This window comes from Mus pahari, chromosome 14, assembly GCF_900095145.1.
Source record: "Mus pahari chromosome 14, PAHARI_EIJ_v1.1, whole genome shotgun sequence".
Lineage (NCBI taxonomy): Eukaryota > Metazoa > Chordata > Mammalia > Rodentia > Muridae > Mus > Mus pahari.
Window position 1 is genome coordinate 48,518,182 of NC_034603.1, and position 16,488 is coordinate 48,534,669.

Below are 16,488 nucleotides of genomic sequence, written 5' to 3' on the forward strand. Positions count from 1 at the left end.
AAGGGAGGAAGGGAGGAAGGGAGGAAGGGAGGAAGGGAGGAAGGAAGGGAGGAAGGGAGGAAGGGAGGAAGGGAGGAAGGGAGGAAGGGAGGAAGGAAGAGAGGAAGAAAGGAAGAAAGGAAGGATGGATGGATGGATGAGAGAGAGAGAGGAAGCCATGGTGGTCATCATTCTTTCAAAGGCCCCTTAATGCCACAGAAAAGCACATTATGCTACATAAGAAAGCAGTTTACAAAACTACACATTAAAGAAAGAGTCCAAATTTTAAATATTTTTATTAATTCTTTGAGAATTTTTCATACATGTACACAATGTGTTTTCATTATATTCACCCCTACTTCTCTCTTAACTCCTCCCAGATCCATCCCCAGCCCTTCCCAATTATACATCTTCCCTCTTTAAAAAACCATGCACCCACCGAGTGCAATTTGTACTGCTAATATACTCATGGGTATGCAGCCATCCACTAGAGCATGTTGACCTGCCAGGGGCCATACTCTTAAAAAGATTCCAAATTCTGAGGTGAATGTACTTGCATATGTATAAAAAAGTTGCAGAGAAAATGTATCAAAGTATTAACAAGAATGGTACATATAGATACACTCTGTGTGTGTGTGTGTATGTATGCACATACAGTATGTGCGCTCATACATGTGGAAATGAGAGGTCAATGTCATATTTCTTTCTTTATAATATTCTATTTTGGGGCTAGAGAGATGACTCAGTGGTTAAGAGCACTGACTGCTCTTCCAAAGGTCCTGAGTTCAAATCCCAGCAACCACATGGTGGCTCACAACCATCCATACGTAATCTGAAGACAGCTACAGTGGTTTTTTTTTTTTTTTTTTTTTCTGCCAAGCTGTGGCTGTTTATTAACTGACCAGATTACAAAAATACCATATATAATAATAAATAAATCTTTAGACCAGAGCGAGTGAGGCTGACTGGAGCAAGCAGAGGTCCTGAATTCACATTCCCACCAACCACATGATGGCTCACAATCATCAGTACAGCTACAGTGTACTCATATACATTAAATAAATAAATAAATAAATCTTAAAAAAACAAACAAACACTTTTTTTTTTATAGTCAAGCTCACCCAGTTGAGCAGACGAGGCCAGTCAGTGCGCTCCAGGGGTCTGCCTGTCTTTACATTCCTCCTTGCCTGTCCCACCAGTGTTAGGTTTACAGATACACATCACTGGGGATCCACTCAGCTCTTTCCACTTGTGAGGCAGGCATTTTACCCAGAGTCATCTCCCTCCTCTATAGAGTGTGTGTGTGTGTGTGTGTGTGTGTGCACGCACGCACGCACACACAAAACGTAATTTTTAAAATTAAGAACCTGGATTCAGACTGGGTGTGATGGTGCATGCCTTTAATCCTAGTACTCCAGAGGGACAGACAGGAATTTGAGGCCATCCTGGTCTACACAGTGAGTCCCAGGACAGCCAGGGCTAAGAAGCTGGACACAGAATGTAAAACAACACACAGCATGGCAAAAGGGATGGGAGAGGCCTATCCTTATGATGAAAGAACAGAAAACAACTCGAGGGTGAAGAGTGGCACACGACTATTAAACAACTAAAGTAAAGCGAAAGGGCAGACAGTGACTGCTTGCCTGTTATATCTGTTACTACTCCAGTTAGCTCATACCACAGCCATGCCCCATTGTGTTTCATCAAAGCCCAACCCTGGGATGCAAACACACTTGCTTGGATAGTGGTTGCTGACCTGAATGTACACAAGAATCACTGGGGCATCGTGAGAGTTGAAAACTGGTCTCTAGGAAATGGAGCTCAGAAGTCTCTCGGAAGCTGGGCACTTCTGATACAGCCCAGGCTCTGCGCGGCACCTGTCGAGGACAAACTGAGACAACCTTAAAGAAGTTCCTGTTCATCTAAGGTTTCAGATAAAACAGGAGCCTGGGAGGTAGGGGATGCAAATGGAAGCACAGCGGCTGCTTGCCAAAAGCCAGCAAGCAATCAAAATGCTCATAGCATGGAAAATTCCACTCATAAGTTTGGTTTGTTCAGCCACACACATAATCCAAATGCCAAGGCAGTAATAAGTTTCAAGTGGCACTACACCTACCTAGAACTCAGCCTCCTGAACTAACATACCAAAGCAATAAAAAAGGGTTCTCAGAGAAGACAAGATACCGGCTTCTTAAAACTCATATCTCACAACTGTCACATGAGACCTATCGCATCAGAACACACTCCTCTCTCTCTACTCCCTTCTAATGTGCCTGTCTGAATGCCAAGTCCAGGATAGATTAGATTTGTACAGTAAGAGGGGAGAGAAGATTCACAGGGGGACAGAATGAAACAAATAATGGAGACTTAACCATATACATCAATCAGGGCGTGGGGAGAGAATTACATAAAACAATGGCTTGAAAACGACTGTTCAAAAGGATGGCCAGGATGATGCTTTCACTAAGGAAAAAGTAAAATCATATCTTTATATTTTCCTCAAGGAAGCAAAACTGAGAAAGAGAGAGAGAGCATTCACACCTGAGTACCCGAGACATGTCAAGTTGGGCACGGTGGTGCACACCTTTAATCTCGGCACACACAAGGCAGAGGCAGGTGGATCTATCTAGGCATTCTAGGACCTCAGGGTTACATAGCAAGACTTCACATCTCATGTGGGAACACCTTGTACTACAGGGATCATTCAAGGTTAAAGGCTAGGCCAAATAAGCTCTAGGAACCAAAGCAGTGAGCGGTGCAGCTGTGGAGAGCCATGGAGTATTCCTGTCTCCTCGGTTTGATGTTTTATATGCAATAAAGCTTTTGTTTTGTTTTGTACGTGTGTGTGTGTGTGTGTGTGTGTGTGTCTAATTTCTGGGTGTAAGTATTTATGAGGCTAAAGCTCCAAATCTGTAGCAGTAATTTATAAGCTGCCTTATTTGTTTATATGTTTTTAAGGTTCTCTTATTAATCATAAGAATTTAGAGAAGGCTGGGCGTGGTGGCACACGCCTTTAATCCCAGCACTTGGGAGGCAGAGGCAGGCGAATTTCTGAGTTCAAGGCCAGCCTGGTCTACAGAGTGAGTTCCAGGATAGTCAGGGCTACACAGAGAAACCTTGTCTCGGGAAAAAAAAAAAAAGATAGCAGAACTAGCTAACTCAACCTAATATTTAGGACTGTTCTGATAATAAACTCAAAATAGCCCAGATATCTGTGTAAGTCAGAACTGAAACAAGACCAATGGTAGGGTCAATCAAAACAAGTCAGTGTTTTCAATGGTGTCTGGCCCCCTTTTACATTGGCTACGGCCTTTTTCCTAATCGGAGCTGCAGACAGAGCAGCAGCCTGAGATAAGCCAGCAGCCACAGACAGCTCCAGATGATCGTCCATTGTCCAAGTCCTCAAAGCTAACTTTGTGGTCACAGAAAGAAAAATTGTTTGAGTTTCTCTTGGTGTTTGCTTCATTGTTTTAGGTAAAACCATTTTTTTTTTAACCAATTCAATCGCTTCTATTGCTTGTGTGAACCTTCTGTGTAAATGGTAAATTGTTTGTTTGTTTTTAAACTCAAGACAGTAATATAATCATGGGAGAGATATGAAAAAGATAAATTAAAAGAAAGCTATGTTTGTTCCTCCATATGCCTTTCCATCCATTCCAGAAGGACATATTACAACTTTGTACCAGCCTGTGGCTCCTCTAGGAAAAATTTTGCTCAGCAGTAAGCAGTCATTTTAGTAAAGCACTTTTTAGTAAAAGTCCTTTTAGTGCTTGAATCCCATTAAAGTAAGACCTACTGCTATGCTGTGAGTTACATAGACTGCATGAGAGATGAAAGGACTTCTAGATTGTCAGAATGGCAACGTCAGTGAAGCAGCTATGTGGGGACTAAAAGGTACTGTATCTACACAGGGGGGCTGGATGGGGGCAGAGCATGGACAAGTGGCCAGCTGATGGCCTTCCTACACTTTCCCAACTATCCAAGCCCCTTCCTGGGATTCTTTGCCCTGCTTTCCACAAGTAGGCCATTCTATTTCATCAGGATATGGTAGAAGCCATGATCTAACTCACAGGCTATCTCAAACATCTCCCGCCCACAGTGTCATGATCACAGTACTCAACTGTCTGCATGCTGAGATTCAGAAGTTCAGTAATTGAGTATAAGATAAAGGGAGATCTCCTGTTCCCTGTCCTAGAATCTAAGATGACCAGAAACCGTATTTGTGCTAAGTTTTCCTTGGCGATTCTCCCTTGTCACAAGAACTTACCTCCCCAGTAAACTGAACTACAATGCCATGCACACCCTTCACAACAGCATTTAGCAATCCATCCCAGACCTGTCTCATCAGCACCACAAAGCAAACTCACTTCTCAGAAATGAAAACTCCAGTCCCTGATTCCAGTGGAAGGCTATGGGGAGGCATGCAGTAGTGGGTAACCAGACTTAGGCCAATGCACACTAATGCGCCTGGGTTGCCTCAGAAATATATGATTCCAGAAGAGGGGGACGGGGAAGGTCTGCAACCACATGGCCAGAGTTGCTTTTAACTCAGGGTCATCCTTCTGCCTCAGGTTCACAAGGGCTGGGATTATAAGTCCAAGTCACTGTGCCTGGCAGTATGTGACTTTCTAAGAGAATTTTTATCAATTCAACTTAATCTCTAATTGGAAGACAGCATAAGAGAAGACTGAAAAGGTGTAGACACTGTGGAGGAAAGCACTTTACTCAATGGAAGCTGGCTAGTAGCATGGCTAGCCACACCGAGAGTGGGGAGACACGGAGCCTCTCATCTGGGAAGTTCAGGCAAGCAGGCAGTGGGGGAAAGACAGTTTCCAGATGTGAGACAGCTCTTTTCCATCAAGGGTCTGCTTAGGTTGTGCCTCATCAGGAGAATATGCCCAAGCTACTTCCAATCTCAAGTCTCAATCATCTCTGGCCTGTAATCTATACCTACACAGCTCTTATGCTGTCAGCAGTTCTTTTTAAAAATATGGTTGGTGTTGAGTCCTTCTGTCTAGGGAGTACTTAAGATGATAAATTATCTGCTCTGTTTACTTGGGCTCCGTATTTCATTTCTCATTGATTCATTTATTTATGCATCCTTTACCCAATAGGCTCTCTCAAAGAGTGACTTCCAAAAGAAAGCCCCAGCAAAGTACTCAGTACAGCACCCAGCAAGCGTCTAGTCATCTCCAGGTTAAAGCTGGCGAGTATGTGAAAATCACATAGAACCCACAGTTAAATAAGGAAACTGGTTTCAGAGTTGTTTCATTTTTAAAGACCCTCTACTTAAAAGTGTATCACATAGCTATCAGTGCCTAGATTTGAGGATCAGTGTTAAAACTCATATGAGATCAGAGAACATGGTACATAGAATAAAATATAGCAGAAGCTCTTGCTGGGAAGCGTTTAGTATGATTTTCAAGAAGTGAACAGTGGTACTCCTGTAGAAGCGGTTATATTTCAGGTGGCAGTTACACGATGCACTGAGCATGGCCAGGAAATGTCCAATCCAAGAGGCTGGACCAGGGGGCTAAGCATTCATGGAAGACCTGCTAAGTTCTGGCCCCTATTAGGAGGTTTTCAGATGCTACCATTTAATTTCACAATAGCCCATCATTCCGACCAAGGAGGCTCAAGGGAGCCAGGTAGAACATGGGAAACACCTCATTTCCACAAAGTTACCAGAATTCCTTCCAGGACCTTTTTCATCCTTGCCTCCCAAGATAAAACCAAACCAAATGACTCCTCTATTTTACTGGGGGAGGAAGAACACAGCTATTCCAGCACTCACAGGGGCAGGGAGGGCAGGGAGGGTAGGAAGGGCAGGCAGCATGGGAAGGATAAGGGAAGAGTCAATAGGAATTAAGTGGGTAAACTGAGCCCTGACCAGACCCGTTCCACACTGACAGTGCTCTCCCCGTAACCCTAGAGGCTGATCACTGTCCATATACATACCCCAAGGCCTAGGGAACCCAAGTCATACTGCCAGGAGGAGGCAAAGGGAAGCTGAGATTGGGAGTCGATCAGGCAGGCCTCAAAGCCTATGTGCTCTCTCTCTCCCCTCTGTGGCAAGCACACTTTTCCTTCTCCTCTTTCTACACAAATGCCCCTAAAGCATGGAAGACATAGGTCTCTCCAAGAGCTCTAACCAACAATTCCAGAGCAGTTAGATGAAAGAAGCCTGTGTCCCCCAGGAAATAAAACTGTCAAATCAATCAGGGGATGGAAACGACGATTAGAATAAGGCTTACCCTCTCACTCCAACCTATGAATAGAGTGGACATCTTGAGTGATGTCAGTAGGTTGCATGAATGGGAGAAGCTATGACAGGGGCTGACGCTACTGAGGACCACAGAAAGTCCTCTCTCAGTGAACTCAGCAATGGCTGGGTAGCAACACAATGGCCCAATCCTGTCGTTAGGGAATTATCAGAAAATGGGGGCTCAGACATCAGTGAGAACTAGTGTATGTGGAGCAGCTAGCTCTCCACGTAAGGCTAGCTCAGTGCAGAAACAGACGTGGATCATTAAGTAAACGTGTCCATCCATACCAAATTCTCTAGTCCTGTTCAAAGTCAAGCAAATCTAAGAATCGATCTCTTCAAAAGCCTGTAATGGAAGTAACCAGTAGTGACTTCTGAGTGCTTGATCCCATCCACATCTGGCTCTATTTGGGAGCTAAACTCAGCAGAAGTCTACAGGGTCAAGAAATGACCCTGAATAAAAATAGCCTTGGAAGTCTGTCACAGAGGAGAGGAAACGAGGCGGTGGGGTGATTCACTCCAAATGGCAGCTCCAAAACCCAAATTCCCATTTTTGTTCCAATCTGAAGCCAATGTGCAAAACAGGCACAGAGCAAACTGTCCATTTCCAGAAGCAGTTGCCAAAGAATTTTATATGGAAGCCAAAAGGATTTAGTGTGCCATTCACCTCTCCTCTAAGTCTAAGAAGGAAGAGCTTGAACTGAAGCACTGAACCTATGGTGGGGTCCTGGTGCGGGAAGACCACCCAGGGTCCGGTAAGGAAGGAAAAACTGTGTTCACCAAAGTTTCCAATGACCAAATGGCTCACTGAGTGTGGGTACAGGAGTTCTATGGGAACATGTGAGTCCCTGGCTGCTCTGTCTGCCTATTTGTTCTCTGACTTCTCCTTTCCCCAGCACATAAGGGTAACGCTGAGAAGGGTATATGCTTTCTTTGTCTTTTGCAGGTGAGGGTGGTACTAGAGATTGGAGCCTCTGCCTGCTAGGCAGGCACTCTACTGAGCTACATCCCAGCTTTCTCTTTTGGGTTTGAGTGTTTGCTTTTATAGAAAGAGAGAAAGAGTCAGCCCCATGCAGCCCAGGCTGGCATCAAACTCACCAGCCAGCACTGACTCTGAGCTCCTGATCCTCCTGCCTCCACATACCAAATTCTGGGATTACCCACGGATTAACCACACCACCCTCCTTTCTTTGCAATTTGAGACATAGCTTCCATAAATTTCAAGTATGTACTTGACCTCACTCTGAAGCTCATATAGACCTTGCTTACAATCATCCTGCTTCAGTCTCCCAAGTAGCTGGGATTATAGGCCTGTAACACCAAGCTCTGACATACTTAGAATCGAGAATTCTCTTGGATGAAGACCAATTATCCAACGTTTGACTACTTAAGCTGTGCTGAGCTCACCAGGTATCAAGTCTGAGGAATGACAGGAAACAAAAGGTCTGCTTTTCTGTCACTTACACCTTCTCCCCTAAGCCCTCTAACCAATCTTACATCCAAAATTTGTATTCCTTTTTTTTGTTGTTGTTGTTGTTTTTGTTTTTCGAGACAGGGTTTCTCTGTGTAGCCCTCACTGTCCTGGAACTCACTCTGTAGACCAGGCTGGCCTCGAACTCAGAAATTCGCCTGCCTCTGCCTCCCAAGTGCTGGGATTAAAGGTGTGCGCCACCACGCCCGGCTTGTATTCCTTTTCTTACAGATGGTGGTTCTCCAAACAGCACTGGGTTTCAAAGTATCAGAGAACCTGAGTCTACCTTTAGAGATGCTGTCTTTGACAAACTCACAGGTTAGCAAGGAAATAGACATGAAGGAAGGAAGGAAGGAAGGAAGGAAGGAAGGAAGGAAGGAAGGAAGGAAGGAAGGAAGGAAGGAGAAAGAAAAAGGGAGGGAGGGAAGGAGGGAGANGGAAGGAAGGAAGGAAGGAAGGAAGGAAGGAGAAAGAGAGAGAGAGAGAGAGAGAGAGAGAGAGAGAGAGAGAGAGAGAGAGAGAGAGAGAATGTGGCCAAGGCTTGTAACTGTTATGAGTAAGTGTGCCTGTAACCTAGGAGCACAGAGTATAATTAACCCTGTCTTGGAAGATTGGGAAAGACTTCTCAGACTGGTCTCAAAATGAGTAAGAAAGAGTGTGACAAGCAGGGAGGGACTGAGGGCAGCGAGGAGGGAGGAACATTCCAGAGAATAAGAATAGCCTGGCCAAAGGTTCCCTACTGAAGGCAATTTTACCCAGATACAATTCTTGCATCTAGTAGTTAGACGTTGCTAAAGAACCCCCCAGGGCATAGAAGAGCCCTCATATCAAAGCCTTATCCACTCAAAATGTCAACAGCCTCACTGAAAAACTGTGCTCTAAGCAAAGATTAAAAGAAAGAGAACTGGGGTATAGCTCAGTGGTAAAGCACTTGCCTGGTATGCATGAGACTGTGGCTTCAACCCCGCACTGCAAAATAACTGAGGCTGAGCGGACGCTTTATCCTCAAGACAGGAGCAGCAGATGACGGTAGGAAGCCTACCACACCACACTGTCATATGTGTTAGCTGGGAAACACATCTCTGGGATAGTGTCCTCAGCTCAAGTCTACTCCCGAACGGCACCCTACATCTTGCATTTCAGCAGATGTTATATGAAGGATGCCACGCAGAGTGAGGTGTTCTTGGCCGGCTGTTCACACCTGCAGGACCCACATGCACAGAGGATTTGAAGCTGGTGGAGATGCTGGAAAGACTCAGGAACAGGAAAAGGTCAGGCTAGCAGCAGCAGCAGCAGCAGGGGCTCCTGGCCCCAAACAAGTGGCTGTAAGGGAAGCAGAATGCGACCTGAGTGCCAGGGTCTTGAGCGGGCACTGAAGATGCAGGCAGGAATCGTGTCTAATCTTAAAACAAGGAAGCAAACAGGACTCTTACTCCTGGGCACGGATCATTTAGAAACAGAGTAAGGACTTCCCCATTACCACCTCCACTGAAAAATTAAAGAGAAATAATAGAACACGCCTCCTCCTCTCCCAGGAGTCTTCTGGGAAGAAGAGAAGAGAGCCTGAAGACACTGGTAGATTCTGTTACAAGAGCAAGAAATACGAATTGAATCTTCTCAGCTATGCTTCCTCGCGCTAGCCTGCACCATTTCTTTACCCTGTCCGGATACACACACTCACCCACTCTGGTTTTTAGAGGTAGGGCTGAGGAGACAACTCAGTCAATAAGTGTTTGCCTTACAATTATGAAGTCCTGAGTTAGACCCTGAACACAAGTAAAAAATCCCAGTGTGGTGGCCCTTGTAACCCCAGGGCTAGAAAGGCAATCACAGAAGATCCCTGAGGCTCCCTAGCCACCCTAGCCTACTTAGAGAGCTCCAGGCCATTGAGAGCCCCAGACCTGAAGTTGCCCCTCACAACACACACGGGCACAGGAATGCATGTACGAAGAGGTAGTGTGAGTAGAACGAAATGACACTGATCGAAGTAAATGTTCACAATCAAGCTCTAGTTTCAACGGAGGAAAAGCAGAAAAGGTCATCCAATTCTTTTGTTGTTGTTTCTCTTAGATAGTGCTAGGGATTAAACCCAGGGCCTTGCACATGCTAGGTGGCACATCCTCTGAATTACACCACTAGCTCTGAAAAGACAATTCCAAACCTACAATGATGTGAATGGTTTTAAATTATTCCTTTATTGGATTGATACCTTATTGAAGTCCAGCCTTACACCCACAATCCTCCTGGCGTGGCCTCCTAGGTGCTAGGGTTGACAAGTGTGTACTGCCACACCCAGTACCATGAAAGTTTTAATAAAAATTCCTTTCTTCTCTATCTATAATACAGAAACTGTTGCCACAAAGGACTGTATTGTGTGCCCAGCACAGTGGCAGAAATTCTCCACTGTTGAGAAAATTAAGATCAAGTCTTCATGGCACAGAGCCCTGAGGTAACTGCAGCCTTGGGTTCTTCACTGTTGGTTACAGACCCTAAAGGAAGGAAGCAATCCGTACAGAAGATCCGGGCAGAAATCAGAAGACCAGACATTGCAGAATAAAGAGTACAGACTGGAGCCAGCATGGGAGGGCAGGAGTAATAGGAACGCCTTCAGGAATTTCATTTGCATACCTGAATCCATTCCCTCAACCAGACACCTCCCATTTCACCTGCAAACTGCCAAAGCATATGCCTGGTGCAGCCCTGTACCACCCATTGAAAATGTCTCATCTTAGCACATGGTCTGCACCTGTAAATAAAGTGAAACGGATGGCCAAAGGACCCAGCAGCAAGTGTCCAGAAACTCACAGCTAAATATGCTCAGGGATGGAGGAAATGTTGAGATAACAGGAAGCTTCTGCTCCAAGAGAGAGCTGTTTTAAATCTGGGTTGAGATTTACAGCTAGAAAAGACGGTATGGTGCCACCATTGGCTGGCACTCTAAGGCTCCAGGGAATTAACAACTGAGCAATTGCTGAGCTGTGTAATGAGAGCACAGGCAACTCTCAGAGTTACATACACAAGTGCTGGCTATAGAGTCACACGCTTGTAATCCCAGCACATGGAAGCAGAGGCAGGAGGATTATGAACTTGAGGTCAGCCTTGGCTATGTAGTGAGACGACTGCTTCCCCTCCCCCCCAAAATTGACAACATCAGCAAACACATACAGATATCAGACAGTCCAGGGTTCTAATTGGCAGGGAAAGGCAGGCTGGAAATCTCAGCATTAGATAGGAATCCTGCTAATGAGAGCTCATGATTCCTCCCACAGATCCCCAATACCAACTCCTCTGCAGACACCACTGCTCACTGACTATCTCCCAAACACAGTCAGCTTTCATACTACCTTCCCTACTCCCCCACTGTATCCACCTGGAATGTTCTCCGCCCACAGGTTCACCCGGACAAGCACTACTCACCCTCTGGGACTCAGCTCAACTCCTCTTCAGGGTGTTTCTGACTCAACCCGTGGCAGTTTCCCCCTTTTTGAACTTCCAGAACAATTAAGTTTGTAGAATTACTTGGCACATAGCCATCTTGGCTCAATAAAGCTTATCTAGTTTTCTATTTTCTAAATGAATAGTGATTGCCGCCTTTCTACCTGTGTTCACTGACATGCCACCTCTTTACGATAAGGAGCAGAGCTTATTCATAATTCTTTGCATCCATCCATCCCATCCTCTAGAGTACCTTAAATAAAGTTCAAACACACTATTCTCTTCTTTGCACACAGGAGCGAGGTTCTCCCTAAAGATCTAATCATTCAAACCTTTGAAAGCGTTAACTAATAAATGTGAAATCCTTTAAAAAAAAAAAAAATTCAAGATGTTGTAATTCGATTTACTAAAAAAGAAGAAAGCCAGGGCTGGAGGGATGGCTTGGTGGTTAAGAGCACTGACTGCTCTTCCAGAGGTCCTGAGTTCAGTTCCCAGAAACCACATGGTGGCTCACAACCATCTGTAATGGGATCTGACGCCCTCTTCTGGTGTGTCTGAAGACAGCTACTGTGTACTCATATACATAAGATAAATAAATAATGCTTTTTTAAAAAAGAAAGAAGCCATAGGGCAAATTCAGTGATAGAGCACTTTCCACTGGCAATAATATTAATTTTTAAAAGCCACAACCATTTAATTCTATTGCAGAGGGATGGGGTGGGGGCGTTATTCTTTGTTTTACCCTTTCTTTTCTGTTGGGGCTAAGGGTGGGGTTGTAAGACAGTATCTCACTCTGCTAGAGTTGAATTTGCAAGCTTCCAGACTCAACCTCCTGAGTACTGGGATTACAGGAGTAAGCTACAATATCTGGCAAGAAGAAAGTTTTAAAAATTAACTCTGACTCTAACCCTTCAACTTTAAACTTGGAAAATTCCTCAAAGTTCTACCTAATGTCATGTCATGTGTGTAGTACATATGATTAATACATATGTAGTCTATATGATTAGTTCCATGATACTTTTCTATGTGTAGTACGTATTGAAGTTAAAATAAGACACTATATTCAAGTGTTACTGTTGTATCTTATAAGCAGTATACACTTGGCAAATGGACTTGATGTCTGATAATCTGAAATGATTAGTAATTGACAGCAGCTTAATTGAAAAGAGGCTTCTCAAAGCACATAACTCCATCAGGAGGGAAGTATGGTAGAATCTCAAGTAATTTAGAGCAAGTTTAATTTGTGAAATTGTTAATTTTTTCTGAAATTGTTATGTCTTTTTCTGCTTAATGCACACTTGGGAAAACTTTGAACAGCATTGCTAATAAGTATTTGCCAGAAGGTAGTCTTAGGAATTCTGTAAATTAACTAATTTAAACTCAAGATAACCTTAATTCTATTTTTTTAAATGATAAAGATACAGAAATATTTAAGTATGCTATCCATAGGCCACAGCAGGAAAGTGGTAAAATGAAAACCTGAATCTCAGCCACTGATTCGGAACCACGGTAATACTGACTGCCACTGTAAACGTCTTCATTTTGATTAGGACAGTATTTGAGGTCATTTATATAAAAATTGGGCATCTAAACTTTGGTTTAAAATTAACATAGAAACCATGGTGTCACATGTTAGTAATCCCAGGAATCTAAAGAGGACTGCTTTACTTTTGAGGCTATATCTGGGGAGACTAACAACAACAACAAAAAAACATAAATAAAATAAAATCAACAACCAACTAACAATGAAACAAAAAAGTGCAACATGCTGTTATAATGCTGTGGATACAATCTGTAGTTGGCTCTCTGCAACTGCTGGTTCCGCATTCTCAGAGTCAATCAAATTCAATCAGCTGAGAACTGAAAAGATTTGGAGAAAACGTTTTATCACTGTATCAATGCTGACCGGGTTCAGACTTTTTCTTGTCATTATCCCTTAGTAATAACAGCAACACTTTACATGACATTACATTGTATTAGGTATTATAAGTAACACAATACAATGATTTAAAGTACACAAGAGGGGCTAGAGATGTAGCCCAGTGATAGAGCACTTGCCTAGAGCACACAAAGAGATCAAACAAGAGTTCAGTCTCCAAGACTGAGAAGGAATATATATATATATTACACACAGCATATACAGTTTATCCACTAGGGGCTTTCTTGGAATCCATGACCACATATATAAAGGGACTAGTACTCTGCTGTGTCAGTGTATACAACTCAGGAATCCTCTGATTGTAATTTTTAAAAGAGTCCCTTTGGAAAACTCTCCAGACTGGCCTCAAACTCATTTCCTGGCATCACCCCCTGAAGTAGGTGGGATTATAGGTGAGCATCCTCAGATTCTAGAATCCACAGGGACTCTTGGAATAGACTTTCTGGGGACACCGAGGGACTACATATTACTCCACAATACTCTAGTTAGGAATATGCTGTGTATCTTTGAGACTACTAGCCTAGGAAACCCGGGGAGTCCTAGAATACAAGTACTGAAAACTCCTGGAAACGGAGGCCCACAGACCAGGCCAGTTTATGGCAGGCATGTGTAGTCTGCAGGCCAGCGGTCCGGCTCCACACTCTTGCTCCAGACACAAGGAAGCCTGACGCAGAACAGATGAGGGCTGGTGATGCAGCCCTGTTTGTTAGTTGCTAGCGTGATTGCCTAATGCACCAAGCCCTGGGTTCGATGCCTAGTACTACAGAAATCAAGTGTGGCAGTGCATACCTGTACCCCCAGGAGGAGCAAAGGTTCAAGTTCACCCTGGCCATACTGCAGAAAAGGACATATGAAATTATTTTTTTGTTAATTTAAAAATCAAACCAGTTTTTTTTGTTGTTTTTATTTTAATTACAGAATTGTAGTTGACAGTAAAATTGAGGTAAGTATCCAAACCTAATTATGATTTTCAATTATGGTTTAAGTTTAAAAAGTGATATTTGGCTATAAAGTTTACAAGTAACAGACAGAGCAAAGCTTCCTGAAAAAAAAAAAAACACAAACAAACAAATAAGAAGTAAGCACACGCTTCAAGCTGAAACTCCCTTTCAGGTTTTGTTTTGTTTTTTTAAGTCAAACCGCTTTAATACTCAGATTACATATTACTGTTTGAAAATGAAATAATCACGTATAGAAGACTTTATAAAATAAGTTCCTCTTGGAAGCCCATTTTGGGGCATTGAGTTGTAACTAAATTCTCAAGGATGTCAGTAACACAAGGGCTCTATCCATAACTCCTTGAAAACACTGAAACCATGGACGCCTTGTCAAATTCAGACAGTTTATCTTGGCACTGGCAAGTAGAGCAGTCTCTTCGATGTCTGGAAACGGGTCTAATTACGTCGAATGAGTAACTAAAAAATAGCCCGTGTCCCGGAACAGACAGCTTAGGGTTCACTCCACAGCATCTTGAATGGTAGGATGGAACCACGCCAGAAAGGAAAAAAAAAAAAAAAGAAGGAAAGAAAGAAATGAGAAAAGAAAATCAAGCGTGAAAGCAGGAGGAGATGCCAGGCTCCTTTAAAACAACCTTCCAGTTTTCCTGGGGCTGCCAGGGCCATCACGCCGCTCCTAAGTTTTTCTTTTCCCTTACTTTTGTTCCATTAAGTCACCCGGTCCCGCCCACGTCGTTTACCTGGCTCGGGGCGGGCTGGTGTACCCCCAAGCGACCTCAAGCCCAGCCTGCCCCTAATCCGGACACCACACAGGGACGACCCCAGACCCCTAAAATGCAGTCCTAGACCTCATCACACCCTGGAGTCCCAAGGCCGCACCAAGGAAGAGTCCTCTCTCTGGGAGGCGTGACCACCCAGCGCCACGGACCCCCTGTCACCCCGCCGCACTCACTCGCGGGAGCTGCTCGCCCCGGTCACCCCGAATTCTCAGCAGCGCCCCCTCTCGGGAAACCCCGGCACGGCTGTCGAGACGAGCTCACCTGAGCCTAAGGTTGGCCATGAACTCGGGCATGGAGACGGTGTCCATCAGCACGAAGTCCGCCTTGCCGAACTCAAGGCTCTCTTGCTCCGCCATGGCGCCGGCTCAGGTGGGAGCGCTCGGGCTGGGACGGGGGTGCTCGGCACCTTCGGGCGGGGTCGGGCCGGAGAGAGAGAGAGAGAGACGGCCGCCACTCCTCAGTGCTCCGGCCGGCGCGGCTCTGAACGGGCGAGGCCGGCGGCTTCCGCTCCTCCCGCGGTGGCTGCGGGGTGTGTGGGGGCCGTGGTGGCGAGACGGAGACGGCGGCGGCTGGTCCCGCCTCTAGCCTGGGTCCCGCTGGGCCCCGCCCAGCCCCGGCCGCTCGGGCTCCGCCCCGCCGATGAGCCCGCCCAGCCTCGGCCCAGCCGCCTCCTCACCTGGGCGGCGCGCACGCGTGGGGCGGGGACGCGCTCCGGGCCAGCCCCGACGGCTAAGCGGCAGCGCCCCCTAGAGACAGGCACGGGCCTCTAGCGTGGCGGCGAGCCGTGTGGTCCTGACTCTGGGTGGCATAGGCCTTGTGGCCTTCTTCAACCCCTGCTTAGTAGATGCCAACAAACTTACAAACGTAACTTGAGCGGCTTTGGCGCGAATTATCCTTTATGATTCCCTCACATTCTTCTGTGCTCATGCGCTATCCATCCTTGAAGTGGTGGCTGAATAGAGATGGCAATGGTAGAGAACACTTCCAGGTCACCGAAATGTTCAAAGCTGTTTCTAAGTGCTCTAACAAACTTAAGTAACTTGTCACACTGCTAGGAAGTGGAGGAGCTGCGATTTCGTGGAGGTCATCTGATTTACGAACTCCAGCATTCAGCCACACGGCTTACTCTTCATTTCCAGAGGTCCATTCTTTTCCACTCATGTGAACATGCCATCAGACTAGTACCTTGTACTAGTAATTTTTAAAAATATGTATGAATCATCTCCTCGGGATGATTGCAGACTTCTAGCATAGAGAGGATCATGTCCTAAACATTTTTATATCCCCCACCTCCACTCTCCACACATTCCAAGAAGCTATAGTAGTGGTTTGTATTGTAAATAAGAAATCCATGAAATTAGTTCCATAGATTTTAAGGAGTTGTGATCTCCAATTTAAAGACACACTGGGTGTTCTTCAAATAGTTTTTGTTGGGGGGAGGGGTGTTGCTGGAGAGATAGCTCAGTGGCTAAGAGCACTTGCTGTTCTTACAGAGGACTGGAGTTCAATTCCCAACACCCACAACTTTGCCTGTAACTCCAGTTCAGGGAGATGAGACACACTCTTCATACCTCTGAGATGTCCTGGAACTCACTCTGTAGACCAGGCTGGCCTCGAACTCAGAAATCTGCCTGCCTCTGTCTCCCAAGTGCTGGGATTAAAGG

General features: G+C 45.1%; 1 protein-coding gene across 1 annotated transcript in view; it reads right to left on the bottom strand.

Annotated features, from left to right (window-relative positions):
* The window catches only part of Myo1d (myosin ID), a 285,134-nt gene extending 269,727 nt beyond the window's left edge, over positions 1-15,407 (bottom strand). The window contains exon 1 of the mRNA XM_021211724.1: positions 15,086-15,407. Coding sequence (XP_021067383.1) covers positions 15,086-15,180 — 95 coding nt within the window. The 5' untranslated portion in view covers positions 15,181-15,407. The remainder of the gene's footprint in view (positions 1-15,085) is intronic.
* Between the last annotated feature and the right edge of the window lie 1,081 nt (positions 15,408-16,488).